A 16,771-nucleotide genomic window follows, 5' to 3' on the forward strand; every position below is an offset into this window, starting at 1 on the left:
GCCAATGATATCAAGTCATGATAATCAAGCCAATAATATCCTTTGGTTAACATTGGAGATGTCATAGCGTATTGACAGCCAAATTAGCTTGAACCGTATATGGGTCAATAATTAGTCTGTGACCGTACAACACTATAAGACAAAGATACTTAGACGTTAACCTTAGGCGTGTTCGGTCATAATTTTAGGCGTTACTCTATCCTGAGTCATGCTCTGGGTAGTCCTACTGTCCTACTGACTACTGTCGGTACAGTACTCTGTACTGTAAGCAAATTCGGCCGTAAGTCAGTGTATGTCAACGCGCAATCATTTGCCCAATGTGAACATCTTGTTTACATTTAAAAGCATCTAACAACGGGTAAAATGGTAGCCAATATAGCTTATAATGTTCGATAATTATTTGTATAATGATAGAAGAAGAGTTATATATACGACACTCATACTTTTCTAGTTCTTAAACTAAGTAAGAGTAAAATTTCCCTAAAAGGCAATTATAATCCGTGTCTAAACGGTTAACGCAATTAACGTAACAATCGTGGGGAATCACGGACCTGTGTAACAATTTCACAAAACATGTGCCTTTCATCCGATGTCGACTATTATTTCGGCAAAGTTTATTTGTTTTGAATCGGTGTAAGATTTAGAGAACCCGCTGCAGTACCGCGGGAGAGCTCCTAGGGAACGGTGTTCAATCGATACATCGATAGGCAGTTTCAAACGGTTGTTTTCAAATTTAAAAATCGAACGGCAAACTAAAATAACTGGCCAGTATTTTAAGAGGGTTTTTGCGGTTTTATAGGCTCTAAACATATAATATTCTTGAACGGGTGTGTTATTGTTTTGGTTGCCTCACGTCAAGTGTAGGAGTTCTAAGAAAAATCTGGCTAATTTGTCGGCGTTCGACAATATCCGGCCACTTGGCCCCGATTTGGGGCGTGGATAAATTAGGCCAATGAAGATTTACCGCGGATATTTAAAAGTTGCCGGGAGAAATTTGAAGAGTCCGACTTTAGACGTATGAGTGTGTTATGATTGAAGTTAAACATAAATCATGTTGTGCGAGACAGTTTTGGATAACATACAGCCGGTAAGTAGAATCTGTGGTGATAACTCCAACTTGAAAATATAACGAAGACTAAGTACCTATTATGGAGGTATGCTGCTTAAAAATCACTATAAGGCTAGAAACTTGATCACAACTGCTGAAAACAGCATCTATAAGTCATAGATGTCCATTTTCTGCGCAGTTAAGTAGGTAATAAATGAATACCACTCATTCAGCCTATATTTTTTTCTATACGCCAGTGCCTGTCTTCCATGAGACGCTTCTGCCCAGCAGTAGCACTTATAGTTAGATACAGGTTGATGATGTTATTTATTTGTAACACTTCAAAGGCAACTGAATATACACCAGTTATTTATCAATTTGACAGCACAAAGATTTTTAAAAGCTAGGTCTTGTAAAGGCAGGTCTACATAGCCGTAGAAATATAAGAATGTATTCAGAGAAATCCACGCTGTCCAGTGTCCAGTATTACTCGCTACCCTGCTTAGTCTAATATAAATGCTATAAAGGTTTCAAGAGGAAGATAATTCAAGAATAATATGTTCAGAACTTTAACCTAATTTTACAGTTTATACACGTATTTTTAATCACTTGAGCGACATGTTTCGGAGAGCCTAGGTCCCCATTTTCAAGCACTAATAGTGCACGAGTATTAGCGTTCACGATAGCCGCGTGCGCGAGTACCTTTAGTGTGACTTCCAACATCGACAGTTTAAATTCGATGATGTTGAGAACTTGGAAAAAGTAGGAGTAATTGCTTGATGCTTCCCTATATAATCGAGTACTTATGATAGAGAACATACAAAATCAAACTGAAACGCCGATAATAATACAATTGAGGCCAAATATGCCTAGTTACTTTACTTTGGAAGTTTCGACACATCCTTCTTACAATAAACCAATAACATTACAGTATGATATCGTAATGTTGGTGGTGTGGCCAAACCTTTATCGTGTAAAGGGTATCCACGCACGATCCGCGTCAGTCCGACGTGTGTCTAAACAATCGCTAAAATAGACGTTACCTTTCTTAACATAAACACTTCGATACTAACAGCAACACGCTCAACTGTTTATTGATAGACCTTAATTCGTTGCAATACGATTCACGAATGATCAGACAATTGTATTGGCGATGGTACGCTAATGTAAGTAGCGTATTGCGATAGGCTAATAAATGGTTGTATGGGGCCCTACTACCATCTTTGGGCCAAAGTCAACCTAGCCTGCAATGCAAGTCGGTGTACCTGCTGTACTAACAGCAACACTCTTAAATGATCGTTGGTCGATCTTGGAAATAACACAATTACGAATTGTCATTTAACTGTGTGAATGATGTACCTACAAAGAACGTGTCTCTGGCGATGTCTTACCCTTTGGAGTTGAGAGGTCAGACGGCTGTCGCTTCCATAAGGACCGTAAGTAAAGGTTATAACTTACATACCAAAGTTTAGCAAACTAGGTTTAAAGTGAGAGAGCTGAAGATACTGGTAACTCAATCAAATGATTAACCATTAGGTACAGTCATAAGATATATCGGAGCGGCCGAGGTGCTCAAAAATATCTGAACAGGCGTGTTCAGATATTGTGATTATTGTGAGCACCTTGGCAGCTGCGATATATCTCATGGCGATTGTATATGACACACAGGCGGCCAGGCATGGTCGAACAGGAATAGGATGGAAGATTAATTTTAATTCCTTGGCACAGTATTCAGGTTTCCTCAGGGTGTTTTCCTTAACCAGCAAGTGGTATAGGTATTTGAATAAAATGTCCGTATAGTTCCAAGTATTGAGGACTGTCTAATTAAATCTAATGAGTAATGAGTTACGTACCATCGGCAACATAAGAACAATTAACTAAGCATTTGTAAACCTTATTGAAAAGATATAAGGTACAATGTTCAATTAAACTGTAGTTAGTGGTGTGACGGAGTCGTATAGGTAAAGCGGTCAATGTATTCGTGGATGGTACCTATATTATTGAAGGTATGATTCTGAATTACTAGACTTTGAAGTAGTATAAGTGGCCGTATTACATAGGTGACTGGAACACATTCCCGAATCAAATAATTTCCAAGGAAAATCAAACATAACTTCCGAGAATTAATGCAATTGAGTCAGATTCTTGGCTACGAGTTGTGAGAAAACTGCAGTATATTAGTTACAATCCTGTGTCACTGTCGACATATTCATGTTTTCTACGAAAACTACACAATCAGTAACCTATAGGTACAGTCGTCAGTCATCATCACCCATCAGATAATATCGGAGCTGCCGAGTTGCTCAAAAATATCTGCGCCTTGACAATAAAGGCGTGTTCAGATATATGTGAGCACCTTGGCCGCTCCGGTATATATGATGGCAACTGTACAGTTTCTTGTGATACATTTTTGTGATTATATTCGCAAACTTCTGCAAGTTTGCGGACTTTGCGGTTTGTATGTACTAGAGAAAAGAAGACGGAAATTGCAATTCTGCTGCTTTCCTGCGATATAATACTTGGATATAGGTATTAATTGATACTCAGGTATTAGGTACCTAACATACCTAGAAATTTTTGTCAGTTAATGTTTGCAGCTGGCGGTTCTATTGGTACGGATATTAAAAGCGACATTGAATAAAGTAAATATCCGACATATGTTTCAACTGACTACTAACTATTAGGTGCTATAATGCGATACTAAATTGGTTTGACGTTACACATACATATAGGTCCCATGAATAGGCTGATTTCTATTTTAACTGTTGAATAAGCTGTAAATTTAGCTGGAATTTGATAGCTTCCACTATTGCAGTTTGAATTCAGCCATGCAACATTCTAGCTTGCATTGTTTACTTTATAGCTGCGAATTACTTAAACCCTCACGGGACCACACACTACCGCGCTCAGAATTACCGCCATATGTGCATTTGAAAACTCTTTCGCTCCCACCACCCGGGGCTCTAGAGAAGACCACTGCTGTGGTATTTATTACCAAAGCATATGCTGAGTGGTGTCTTTTTGTCGCCACTATAGCAGCGCCAATATTTCTTTTATAGTTAGTTACTCCTTTTCTATTGCTGTCGTGCTATCTATTTTTAGTTTTAAGTGTCTAGTGAGCAAGTTCTTTTTTGTAACTAAAGTGGCGCTGTATGTAGGTTTTTACAATAAATATATTTTTATTCTATTCTTATTCATTCAGTTGTATACCATTGTTCCCATGTAATAAAGTACAAAATAGGTGGATATGGTTAGCACGCAGCACCAATTATAATGCAAGGTGAGAGATAGATGGGTAGTAATGTTTATGTTATCGATCTAAGAATATGGAGCAGGCTCTTTTGTTTTAGCATCATCTTTTTAGGGTTCCGTACCAAAAGGGTAATCTGTCTGTCTGTCGCATCGCTGACTATCTCTGGAACTACTTATTTTACATGGCCGGATGCACATCGCATAGGCCGATTTGCCCATCCCATAGGGCAATCCGGAGACCATTTGGTATTTTTTACATACCATGCTAGAAACTGAATGTCTCACTGACGTGTCGCTTTATACCTAAGTTCGAAATATCTTTTCTAATATGGTATGCCACTAAAATTTTCACGGACTGACGGACAGGTTAATTTAATCTAAACTGGAAGAGATTAATATAATACTCCTAATCTTAAAATGTTTTTTCAGACACTTAAAAACCACCGAGATCTTAGGTTCAGTTTTACTTTCGTTTTATACGAGTACATGGGAAGCCATAATTCTTAAGATAATGTTAAAATATTTCTTCACAAAATATAAAATGACTGTACATTTTTCGCACTTACGCTGCTATAGCATTCCGGATTGTTTCCTTAGATTAATGGGTTACCTCATAACCATCATTCCACACTTATTTATAAATAGATGTGATTTAACACATATTATTGGAGCGGCTTAGGAAATCTTATCGAATATTGCCTAACCGAATGTTATAATCGTGTAACATCGCGAACTTTACAACATCGAATGAATTGGCTGTCGAAACAGTCAAAATATTGGGGACTCTTGCATTATATTGGGCGCCATTAAGTATGTAGGGAATTTGATATAAATAGTATCACGGGCAGACGATACCGAGACATGCGACATTCATTAAACACAAAACTATTTGTTACTATAACTAAAAACTAATAAAAGTGATTTTTTATATTTTTTAAATGTTTTCGTTGTAGGTTTATTTCAGACCTGCTGATAGACAATTATAAATCTCAGTTCTAGACAGTTGAAAGCATTACGATTTTTCGCAAACACTGCTGAAAGGGAATAGGTTGATTTTAAGAAAAGACAATAAACAGAAGTAGGTCTTTCCCGAAATATGATAATATTGGCTCGGCATGCGCGAGAGATGAAAGCTTCAGTATTAACACAGGCGCGCTTCGATCAGTCGCGAGATGACGTCCAGAAACGCGCCAAAGAAAAAAAGAAAGTCGTTTAAAGATAAGGTTGGATTTTGTCACTGTGTACATAACTTGTCGTTATATATTATTACCAAGCATAGTGTGAGTAGTGGCGTATGGCAGTTAGATAGATGGATAGATAGATAGATAGATAAAGCGTTTATTTGTTCAGTTGTGTATCGATGACGACAAATGTGTGACTTTATTCGTGTCAAACATATTTGAAGACGTTTTTTTATTACCTAAGAGTATAACTAAAGCACCAATACATTCAGTCATGTGAAGGAGCCGCTAAGGCCTGTGCAAAATAAAAGATTGAATTTTTATATAAAACGTAATTCTATTTTTTGACGTGATTAGTGATCCCATTTGCCTAATCCCAAACACAATGTTTCCGCCTTTAACTTTTAACATAAAGATCCTTTTTAGTAAAATAAATATGAATATTAAATAAACAAGGAGCTTTCTAGGTGTTCTACAGTATTTCTTTTTGATTGATTGATTGATTATTTATATGTCAATAGTGGGTTTGCAAAGAGGTCTTAAAACTATTTACAATATGAACATTCAAATGATCTCCACATTGTGCCTACAAACTGGCATACAAATATTATTTAACTAGCCTAATTACATGCAAATAATATTATAAATAAAATAAAAGTATGAGTATGAGTATTAAGGAACTCGCCCACAGTGTAGAAAAATTTCTTACACAGCCAAACTTTCATCATTCTCTTAATTTTTTTTTCATAAGAACACCTGCCTTGTTTAGTATACATACTAATAAATTCATTTGATCAGGTATTCCGTCAAGGCAGTGCGCGATGGTGCGTGGGCGTGGACCAGGTGACAGAGGACTCGGACGACTTGGAGGCTGGCTACATTTCTAGCGATGAGTCAGCGAGGGGCATAGATCTGGGCGAGAGGATAAGGGTCAAACCCAGTAGGGACATCTGGCCTATAGGTAACATTGGATACACTATCTTTATCTTGAAACGCTTCCTTAATGTTCACGATACTGTGTAATGGACGAGGTGATAGAGGACTTGATTGGCCTGGAATCGAGCTGGATCTCGAGCAAAGAGTTTGCCAGAAGACTTGGGCGAAAGGATATGGGTCAGTTCCAGTAGGGTCATTTGGTGGATACTGCTCGAGAATTCTCGAGGCGAGAAATCTCCAGAAATTTGTGCTTTGACGAGGCGCGGAAAAAAATTCAATGCCTCGAGAACTCGAGAAAGTAGTTAAATAAATGAAAACAATGTGTTACTTACATTTTTAGGTACCTAAAACATTTATTAGTTAACTAACAAAATAAAAAACTGCCTTGATCCGTCCCCTATCGTGCTGGCTTCAACCGATTTTTTTACTATGTCTAGTTTTGAACTACTTCCCTCAAATGTCTAAAGAATTCGTCCGTTTTAGGTTAGGTTAGTAGTAAAATAATGTAAATGATCGTATATGATTTATAATTGTGACCCCGTGAATTATTTCTCAAATGTGTTTTCCAATAAAAAGACACGGCAAGATCGCGTATCTTCGTTCTAATGCTTAAAAAATAATTATTATAGGGCCATTTAATACCAAATATTACAAAACTAAATTCCTATCGATAAATCAAATTTGATCCCCATATACATAATATTCCTATTAGCAAAATTGCACAATTTTAGCAGCTTCATTGGTAACAATTTACTATATGTAAATATAGTAAATTAATATTACGTAGTAAAACTTCTGTAAGTTAGTCACATTGAGTTAAATTAATTGACTCAAATATTGTTGCCTAAAAATATGTACCATATTGTCGTTTGTTTCCATTTTGTTAAATACCAAAAGAAATACACTATAGCATATCTGATATAACATCGACGGCGCGCACGCCTGCACCTATAGGTTTTTTGTTTGTTGTTGAATTTTTGAGTATGTAGTGCAATATATGGTAATTAAAAAATGACCATATGTTTCATTGTTGATCTCACCTACGACTCCTATAAGTCTTAATTTGTAATAAAGCAAAAAAATAAATAACATGGTGTTTTTTGACTCTTTGAGATACTCGAGAAATCAATATGACTATTTGACCAATCTTTTCATTGGTACCCAATAATAGTTTTATTTCTTCTCGCGGATTTATTGTTACTATATTTATATTTCAGAGAGAATACAGTACGTGTTACGACAACTCCCACATGCTGACACATTATACGCTCTCATTGAAGTAGGGCAGTACGACCAAGTGTTGGAATTAGCGTCGCAGCCTGAGGAGAGGAAGACGGCCGCGTTGTGGACGTGCTGGTTGGGGCGGAGCTCCCTGCTGGCGAGGTTGCTGAAGATCGGAATCGATCCGAACTGGGCTGATGATGATGGCAGGTAAATCAATATACATATTTTACAGTACATACGAAGCTACTTTACCGCACTAGTGCGATAATTAGCACATTACGAACCTATTTGTGTCGATTCAAAACACTCCCTTCGGTCGTATTTTAATTTATCGCAAACTCATTACGAATTTCCTATTTTCGTCATCATTAGGCCTTTAACATCTTGACAGATGATTTATGCAGCGTCTGGACTTCTATTGTAGCCTAAAATATATCCTACAAAATCCTAATCCAATTATATATTAATTCTAAAGTGATAATAAGCATCAGGGGTTCAGGGGGCCTAGCCAAGTTGCCAATCGTTTGCGCCATAGCGAACGAAACGCTATAATAATGTCTCTCTGTCACACTTGCACATATGCAAGAAGGATTAGTCAGTCCCCCCATTTCAAATAAACATTTCCTTTCCCTCCTTACGTTTGGACGTCTGTTAAAAATATCACTAACTTTTTTCAGGACCTGTCTACATTTGAGCTGTTTAGTGGCCAGTGAAGAATGTGTTCAACTATTGCTGGAACACCACGCAGACCCTAACAGATGGGACTGTTTTGACGATGGAAAAGCTACACCACTACATTGTGCAGCGAGTGCAAAAAGTTTGGCTTGTGTTAAGGTACAATTTTATTAAAAAATCTTGTTCATTGACCCGCCTGTTGCTATCTTTATTGCACGCTCATAATTTTATTATATTGCTGTCAAACTCTTACAGTGACAACCGGCATCACGGGCGAGACAGCAATATAATTATGGGCGTGCAAGAGAGATAAAACAGCAACAGGCGGATCATTGTACGAAAATCTATCTGGAAAGCGTCTCTCAAACGTGCATGATTCTCTCAGTGCGCGTTTCATATTGTTCTATGAAATAGTTATGCGAGCGTTGCTTTCATAACATTACCGTGAATAGTGCCATTAGGCAGATCAGAGGGCCAAACGAAAAGAGAAAATGTATCGGGATGACAGATAGTACGAAATGTCACATGAATATTTTTTTCATACATTATTTCAGTTTCGATAGGCGTTTCATATCAGTACCTACACTGTGAACACTTAGTTTTTTCTTTTCCATTGTTGATTAGGAAGTCATTGAATATTACATTTTTCAGATTTTATTGGAAAACGGAGCCGACGTAAACGCAGGCCTAAGTGATCGATCGCCACTACACTACGCAGTACTGAGTGACGCACCGGACGTGGTCGGCTTGTTGTTGGAAGCCGGCGCCTGTCCTGACACTCCACAGGTAGGTCTGGATCATCGTGTATTTGTAAACGCAGGTCTGAGTGACCGATCGCCACTGCACTACGCCGTACTAAGTGACGCATCGGGCGTGGTCGGCTTGTTGTTGTAACACTCCGCAGGTAGGCATGGATAATCGTGTATATGTAAACAAGAGTGTTTGATGTTAAACAAATTTGTCATGTGTGTATGTGTCATGTAGGAAACTTGCAATGTGAGGAAATTATGTTTAATTTCTACTGTTGAACTGAATGTCGAAACCGAAATCAGTCATGTCATATTTCTAAGAATCATATTGGGTGTCAGTTTAGAATTTCTACGATGACTCGGTTTTATTCCCCTTGAGTGTACGTTAATCGGGCTTCTAAATATTATTTTCTAGGTATTCACAGAAACACCACTCCACGTAGCAGCGTCACTAGGCTCCGCCAAATGCATGAAGCTACTCCTAGATGCAGGAGCCGATGTGAGAGCAGCGTTTGGACAGATGAGATCTACAGCGTTACACCTCGCAGCTGAAGACGGGCATGCAGAGTGTGCTAGGTTACTGCTGGATCATAATGCGAGGATTGACTGTCCTAATTATAGAGAGCAAACACCGCTTCATTTAGGTATGTTTTGATTGAAGTGTGACATCGTCCGTAGGCTCAGAAGTATGAAGACTATGAAAATGTAGGTCGTATGCCGACGTGAGAGGAGCTTTTGGAGGAATGAATTTTGGGTGGGCTTAAAGATGGTCTTGCTAAAGGGTTCCTTGTCTGGTATTGTCTGTAAAAAGTAATGAAATAAACGTATTTGTATTGCCATATAATAAAACGAACGTCATTAGTATTTAGACTGTATCTAAGACCCTTTGGAATGGATGTGTTAACATTTTTGTCATAAGTAATGATGATTTTTATTTTTAGCTGCCTTAGCTCAATCTGTAGAGGTGGTCGAACTCCTAGTCGGTCGGCGAGCCGATGTCAACGCCAAAGACGTGGACGGCCGAACGCCCCTCCACGGCTCCATCGTCAGAGGCGCTAGGGCGTGCGACGTGGCGAGGGTATTACTGACGTTCGGTGCGGACCCAAACGCGCCGGACGAGTTTGGATACACTCCGCTACATATAGCGGCGTTGAATGAGTTTTCGGCGTGTGTGTTGTTGTTATTAGGTAATTTTTTCTATGTTTTCTTTTATCATATCAACCGAAAGATGTGCTGCAACGTGATGCATACGCCGATGGCCGAACGCTCCTCCAAGGTTCCATCGTCTAAGGGGCCCCATGTGAGAAGACGTTCAATAGGCAATGCAATAGACATATGCGTCTAACAAATAGCGCCATAATTATCGAATCGGTCCATTGTGATCCTCATCTAACAGACTCCCGTAACTTTCACTTCACTGGCGATTACTTTTAAACTTTTTAGGCTAATGTTTGCCATATCAGGGTTTCTGATGCTGCTGCTTAAAAAAACCTGGATATGATAGAACAACTCAACTGATGAATTGATGATGAATTATATTGTAAATTTTTGTTCACGTTTCAGACTACGGAGGCGATCTAACCCTTCGCACAAACGGTGGCGTATCCGCCCTATCCTTCGTCGTGCGCCGCGTTCCGGATGTCGTACCCCGCTACCTGTGCAAGTTCGACGACGCTGTTCACATGAGCGAGCACGAATTAGGAGATGTAGACTGCGAGCTGACTATTGACTTTAGGCCTCTCGTGCCGAATTTGAGCCGCGGAGAGGCCGAGTTGCTGCTGGCGTTTATTGAGGTAGATAAGCTGATTATTGACTTTAGGCCTCTTTTATTGGGGTAGATAACCCAGCCCGCGCAATATGTCGGTTTAGCGAGCCACAGAAGCTTTCAACAGCTTTAACTGTGTGCTTATTTAGCCATTTATGCTTTTGAATGAATTCTAGATATTTTTAGCTTTTCCAGGTCGTTAATTCAATTCTACCCTGAATCGTGCTTTGAGTTGATATTTTAGTTAATCTGGAAAGAGGTTTAGATTATTTTTAGTTATGCGTAACGGTATATTTATAAACTTATAAATTTCAGGTGGGCCGTAAAGATGTCCTCAAGCATCCGGTAGCCGAGACGTTCCTGTTCCTCAAATGGAGAAGGATAAGAAAGTTTTTCGTTCTAAGCTTCCTTTGTCATGCCTTGTTCATCACTATGTACAGCGTTTATATACTTCGTAAGTACAATTTAAAGTCGTGTTGGTAAATAAATATAGGTATTTATGCCCGTTATGCAGGAACTATTGCCAAAAGATTTCCGACTGAGAGGAGGTCTCGAGGGAAAAATGTAAAAACCCTAATCAAAACAAGCATAAAACTATGGCGAAAAACCTGGGACAATAAAACAATACCATTTCCCTAGTATACTATACTGATTATTTCAAATACCTATAACAGTAACAGTTTTTAGTAAAAATCACGGTTAGTTTCACTAGACTTAAAACTCGACCGATCAACTCTGACTTGACTTATTGACTTTGACACCCACCATCCAGTTACCCATGAACAAGATGCGTGTAACTGCCTCGAAATATCGGGAGCTCAAAAACAATATAAAAGGTAATCACGGTTTATATCCCGGTCGATTTAAGTCTACATATAACAGATTGAACCCGAGCTAATAAATAAGGTAATACCATTTTATGTTAAGGAATTATAATATTTACTCAATTAAAAACCCTGTTTCAGTAATTTACCTCTGCGAAGAAGTGACTTGCGACGTATCGTCGTCTCTCAGCCCGCTACAATACCTAATAATATTACTAAACCTAGGCTTCTTATGCAAGGAGATCTTCCAAGCATGCTTGGATTGGAACGCGTATATTCGCCAATGGGAGAACTGGTTGCAATCTACCATTGTGTTGGGAGTTTTCTTAAGCACTGTAAGTTATGATATGAAATAAGTCTATTAAAATACCTACATACAAAATCCAAAGAAAAAACAAACATTATATTATCCCCCCAACAAACTGACGACCGGAGTCTTAAAATTTCTCATTCATGCTTACGTGGTCATGGCAAGAGTGAGAGAGATAGTGATATGACCTCGGTCGTCAATTTCGTTGCCAGATAGTACCTATAATAATATAACGATAAATTAGTAGGTAATGTACCCTGCAACACTGAGGGTTTCATGGTAATTTCAGCTTTTACTGTACTTTATAGCATGATATATTGTTATAAGGAATAGTGCTTAGGTTAAAATTTCTATGTAAGTAAAATATGGTACTGATGCTGAGAGACTACATTTGACCAATGTTATTACATACTCTGGTAAGAAAAATAATCTCGAAAATTCGCCCTGAAATGGTCTAATTAAGACGTTTCAATATTAACCGTTAAGTCAGAAAAATGTTATTCCCAGATTTTAAAGATTAATTATTCATAAACCTTACTTTAAGAATATTTTTATACTACAGTATAATTGATGAAATTATTCCAGATACCCATATGGGAGAAAACGGGGACATCGCAACTCCACACGTCAGATTGGCAGCACGACGTCGCCGCCGTAACGATATTCTTTTGTTGGTTGGAGTTAATGATGATCATTGGCCGATTCCCAACTTTCGGCCTTTATGTTCAGATGTTTACGACCGGTACGTAGTGCCTACGTAAATATTGAAGATGAGTTAGTAATAATGACTTTTAATCTCCAGTACCTGGGCGACCGAGCTTTGCTCGGTTATAACTATTTATTGTAATATGGTGGTGATAATCTACATAAACTTAAAATTAAAATGTGAACTGACAATTATTATTATTTACAATCGATTTTAACCTTATAGCACTTGTCACAGAGTAACGCCATCTATTATCGATTTCTCTTATTACATAAATCATTTTTTTTACTAAATTAAACTTGTGTAAAATAATAAAAATTAAAAAATTATATATAAACTTGAACATATATAAAAAAAAACAATAGTCACCGGGCGAGATTCGAACCCGTAACACTCGTTTAGCAGTCCGCGTCTTAACCCGCTGGACCAGACGGACAGTGGCCGGCAACACGAAATTAGCGACCATATTCTGCGTCGAAAGAAAAACGCATGAAAACTCGAAAACACGCGTTTTCCCAAACATAAGACTAATCTAGATAGATTGTATACCCCTAAAAACCCCCATATACCAAATTTCAGCGAAATCGTTAGAGCCGTTTCCGAGATCACAGAAATATATATATACAAGAATTGCTCGTTTAAAGGTATAAGATACTAAGTTGTGCTTCTCCGGTAAAAGCAACTACACTTTCTTATGGAGCCAAGATTTCCGCAAAAAAAAACCGCTTCCAAATCGCTTTGGATTACAGACCGTTTTGGAGGTAATCGGAAACTATCATTCGTATGAAGAAACACACAACCTCAGACGCATTAACCATCGCATATACCGTCTCCTACGGAACTCTCAAAGTTACCCAGATCTAAATATTACTAAACTGACGCTTTCCAGATGAATTATACTTGTTCGAATTAACACAAATGGGAGAAGTCTATAATAATTACTCGTCATTGCCCTAATTTTAATTGTAATTTATGACAGCAAAATAACAGCTATATTTTTTCAGTGACCGTAAACTTCGCAATGTTCCTAATGGCGTACAGCTGTCTCTTAATCGCCTTCGGTCTGGCCTTCAGCGTGCTATTCAGCAACTACCCAGCGTTCCAACTACCAGCAGGCTTAGTAAAGACCGTCATGATGATGTCAGGAGAGCTGGAGTATGAGGATATATTCTATAATAACTGTACGAACTCGCAGATACAGTATCCGCTCACGGCGCATGGAATGTTTCTGATTTTTGTGCTACTTGTGACCGTTATTTTGACTAATCTGTTGGTTGGTTTGGCGGTCAGTGATATACAGGTAAGATACGTTGGGAAAAAAAATGGATACAAGCTCTTATCGCCGCCTGTAGTTTTCTTTAGAAAGTCATCTACTGCTCATCAAGCGATCAAAAACGACCTCAAACCTAATCTCGTTGGTTGAGGTGTCTATCGGTTCTTTAAAACCTGAGGATGTAGAACATAAGCTAGGTTTTGTTTCTATTAACTCGATATGGCGGCTATAGACTCGATAATGTGCACGCCGAAAAACCCTTCCAATATACGAAGTTACTCTGACCATTACTCCTTGTTTTTAGAATCTCTTCTTCTTCCTCGCGTTGTCCCGGCATTTTTGCCACGGCTCAAGGGAGCCTGGGGTCCGCTTGACAACTAATCCCAAGATTTGGCGTAGGCACTAGTTTTTACGAAAGCGACTGCCATCTGACCTCCCAACCCAGAGGGTAAACTAAGCCTTGTTGGGATTAGTCCGGTTTCCTCACGATGTTTTCCTTCACCGAAAAGCGACTGGTAAATATCAAATAATATTTCGTACATAAGTTCCGAAAAACTCATTGGTACGAGCCGGGTTTGAACCCGCGACCTCCGGATTGCAAGTCGCACGCTCTTACCGCTAGGCCACCAGCGCTTCCTAGCGACCCCTAATCATTAGCAAATAAGTTCAAATTTGGCATTACTATTTCATAACAGAATAAAGGGAGCCGTGTAGAAATAACATTTATTATACTTTTTTTTCTCCACACAAAGTTGGACCACCCTAATCTCGGGGACGATACGGACGGGTGCAGTCGGGTTGCAGTTCGTCTGTGCCGGCGCGAAATACAGGCCTTTTTTTCGGTTTAAGACAGGTAGATCGAACTAAAGAACGAGGTTGTAGATATTACACAATTACTACATTCTTCTAATTTACCGTGTTTACTGCATTTATGAGTTTTCCATGACATTAAGCCATAGCTAATGGGTAGCGCGCATAGTGACGTGCGAAGCAAACATTCATTAATTAACTTCTTAGGGATCGGCACTGCCACTCCTTGTTTTTAGAATAAAATTAAATAATCATCTATTTCTTAATCTTCTTTTCAAATTGATTTATAACTTTCCCCCTAAATTTTATTTCAGGCTTTACAAGTATCCGCCGGTTTAGATCGACTAGTGCGCACGACGCAACTGGTGGGCTACCTCGAGAGTATGCTATTCAGTTCGCTGCTCTCATGGGCGCCAAAGCAATTAATACTGCTTTTGCGGTTTGGGGCCTTACTCACGGCCTCGCAGTATACGAGGACGTTGAATATAAGGCCTAATGATCCTCGAGAGAGTAGAGTAAGTTTACGATATCTACTCGTAATAAAATGATCGGTGCGTCCTACTGTAAAGATCGCGCGTATAGTCTTATCATGCCACTTCAGCTTGTGGTTCTGGAAGAGTGGGGTGCAGATATTCACTGGACTGAAAAAAATATGGAATTTTATACCTGTACTGATACCTCCATTTCTTGCAAGTCTAGAAGCATTATTATTTTAGGTAACTATGCAAACTTAACAAAGTAAGTAAAACCTCAACAAAGCAGTCATTGACGACCGGTCTGGCCTAATCCGTAGTAACCCTTCCTATGAAGCCGATGGTCCCGGGTTCGAATCCCGGTAAGGGCATTTATTTGTAGGATGAGCACAGATATTTGTTCCTCGTCATGGGTGTCGTTGTCTGAGTACCCACAACCTTTTTGAGCTTACTGTAGGGTGTAGTCAATCTGTGTAAGAATGTCCTATAATATTTTATTTATTAATATTCATTAAATCTCTTTCAGATTCCAAAGGAACTAATATCATCAATTTACAAAATGGTCGCCAGCCGTAAAGTCACCAAGCGGAGCATACGGAAAAACAACAACTACGAATGTCGAATAAAATGCAAAGAGGAGATGGAAACAGAAAAACCTCAGCAGTTCAACAAAAGAAAAAGCAACCTCTATGACAGATATTCATCCGAGGGACAGAACGTAGAAAGAAGAAAAAGAACAACTTCTAGTTCAGATAATAGAAATAGGCCCATGTCAATGAATATAGGTGCAATACAGGAAATATGTATGGTTGATATAAAAACTCAGTTGGCCGAGTTGACCAAGAAAATTAATAAGTTGGTTGAAACTACAGATTTCAGATTAAGTACAATTGAGAAGAGATTAGATGATAAGGATTATTCAACACCCTAAAAAAATGTTTGTATAATAATTAATAATTTGATATTCATTGTGTTCTATTCATTTGGATTACTCAGAGTGAGTTATAGACTATCTAGTCATAGACGCAGATAACCATATAATAAGGCCAGCACTTTAATTGTTATTGTGCTAATAGGAAATCACAGTATACTACTATTATATACATAGTATACATTATTTTCTTGCAAAATACAATTTTGACTTATTATTTGCGTTAAGTTAGTTATCTCGTAATAGTAATTGATATTTCTTACTACTTATTTGAATAAAATTTGTTTTTTACAAGCTTTTATTTAGTTTCACCTGTCCCGTTGTCTGTCTGTAGATCTGTAATCAAATCTTGCAAGTTAAATTTGATCCACTTCCCGGTTTCCGATTGAGCTGAAATTTTGCATGCATATGTAACTCGGGTGACAATGCAATATTATGGTACCAACGAGCTGATCCGATTACGGAGACAGGAGGTGGCCATAGGAACTGTGATAAAACAACGCAACCTAATTGTGTTTGGGGTTTTTAGAATTAGCTCGATGAGTATTAGTCGCCTGTCTAAAAAAAAGTACAGTCAGTGATAAAAGCTTGTAACAAAAATAAAATGTTTGCCA

The 16,771-nt window shown here is 38.4% G+C and overlaps 2 protein-coding genes across 4 annotated transcripts in view; one reads left to right on the forward strand and one right to left on the reverse strand.

Moving 5' to 3' along the window:
• The window catches only part of LOC133528275 (ubiquinone biosynthesis monooxygenase COQ6, mitochondrial), a 29,718-nt gene that overhangs the window by 9,095 nt on the left and 3,852 nt on the right, over nucleotides 1-16,771 (reverse strand). The window lies entirely within an intron of this gene.
• LOC133528272 (transient receptor potential channel pyrexia) lies at nucleotides 417-16,451 on the forward strand. Of its 3 annotated transcripts, none has more exons than XM_061865581.1 (14): nucleotides 417-1,087; nucleotides 6,280-6,442; nucleotides 7,635-7,848; nucleotides 8,319-8,475; nucleotides 8,968-9,102; nucleotides 9,481-9,709; nucleotides 10,007-10,252; nucleotides 10,629-10,858; nucleotides 11,146-11,284; nucleotides 11,796-11,989; nucleotides 12,550-12,706; nucleotides 13,675-13,970; nucleotides 15,068-15,268; nucleotides 15,753-16,451. In XM_061865581.1, the coding sequence occupies exons 1-14, from the start codon at nucleotides 1,052-1,054 to the stop codon at nucleotides 16,155-16,157; spliced, it is 2,802 nt and encodes a 933-aa protein (XP_061721565.1). In that variant the 5' UTR covers nucleotides 417-1,051; the 3' UTR covers nucleotides 16,158-16,451. The 3 variants fall into 3 exon arrangements, with proteins under 3 accessions (XP_061721565.1, XP_061721564.1, XP_061721566.1); XM_061865580.1 differs by lacking the exon at nucleotides 417-1,087 and adding an exon at nucleotides 2,340-5,523; XM_061865582.1 differs by lacking the exons at nucleotides 417-1,087; nucleotides 15,068-15,268; nucleotides 15,753-16,451 and adding exons at nucleotides 2,340-5,523; nucleotides 14,696-15,061.

The sequence above is a fragment of the Cydia pomonella genome, chromosome 19 (genome assembly GCF_033807575.1).
Source record: "Cydia pomonella isolate Wapato2018A chromosome 19, ilCydPomo1, whole genome shotgun sequence".
Taxonomy (NCBI): Eukaryota; Metazoa; Arthropoda; class Insecta; order Lepidoptera; family Tortricidae; genus Cydia; species Cydia pomonella.

Coding starts and splice junctions, on each gene's coding strand:
- LOC133528272 (XM_061865580.1), top strand. CDS start 5,473: ATGACGTCCAGAAACGCGCCAAAGAAAAAAAGAAAGTCGTTTAAAGAT. Junction 6,443..7,634: donor TAGGGACATCTGGCCTATAG/GTAACATTGGAT, acceptor TTTATATTTCAG/AGAGAATACAGTACGTGTTA. Junction 10,253..10,628: donor GTGTGTGTTGTTGTTATTAG/GTAATTTTTTCT, acceptor TTCACGTTTCAG/ACTACGGAGGCGATCTAACC.